Source organism: Branchiostoma belcheri, unplaced genomic scaffold (genome assembly GCF_001625305.1).
Source record: "Branchiostoma belcheri isolate BF01 breed outbred unplaced genomic scaffold, Haploidv18h27 scaffold248, whole genome shotgun sequence".
NCBI lineage: Eukaryota > Metazoa > Chordata > Leptocardii > Amphioxiformes > Branchiostomatidae > Branchiostoma > Branchiostoma belcheri.
In genome coordinates this window covers 66128-66739 of record NW_017803852.1, presented here as the reverse complement: position 1 = coordinate 66739, position 612 = coordinate 66128, and the positions used below count along the sequence as shown (strand labels likewise).

Here is a 612-nt window from a genome sequence, read left to right as displayed (position 1 = left end):
ACACATTTTAGTTTATATGAAGCTTAAAAAAAACATAATTTTGTCTGACCAGGAAACTGCTATGAATATTAACAGAAAGAGCTGTGTACCCCTATATCATTATGGTTTCACCCATGGTTTATGGAGAATAACGCACGGCTGAGCCATGGTTTATCGGAGAATAAAGCACGGGTAACGGAGGCCTCTGATTGGTCTACGCCACCCGGCTATATGATAATAGAATATAAAGTACCTAAAATAAGTATACGTGTCGTTTACCATAACAATAGATTTCCCGATGAGCTGAAACGTCGAGGTTTTGACGAGGCTGGGTCTGATGGTTTGACAGACTACCTTTATCGGGATGACGGCTTCAAACTGTGGAACATCTACAAGACGTACGTGACTGGAATGGTTAATGAGGCTTACACAAGTGACACGACAGTGGCAGCTGACAAAGGTTCGTGCAAAGTACAGTTTTGATACAACTTTAATTTATGATGAGTTTGGAAATGGGAAAAGGTCTGGTGTTAGACGAAAAAAGGCATTTTAGTTTCTGTGCCGCCATTTCTGTGGTCGCCTGTGAGTCCGAAGTTAGCGTGTGTGTGTGTGTGGTTGGGGGGGGGTAGGCGG

General features: G+C 43.0%; 1 protein-coding gene across 1 annotated transcript in view; it reads left to right on the top strand.

The window, feature by feature from the left end:
- The window catches only part of LOC109471323, a 19511-nt gene that overhangs the window by 16537 nt on the left and 2362 nt on the right, over nucleotides 1–612 (top strand). Inside the window, exon 17 of the mRNA XM_019770612.1 lies at nucleotides 270–439. Coding sequence (XP_019626171.1) covers nucleotides 270–439 — 170 coding nt within the window. The remainder of the gene's footprint in view (nucleotides 1–269; nucleotides 440–612) is intronic.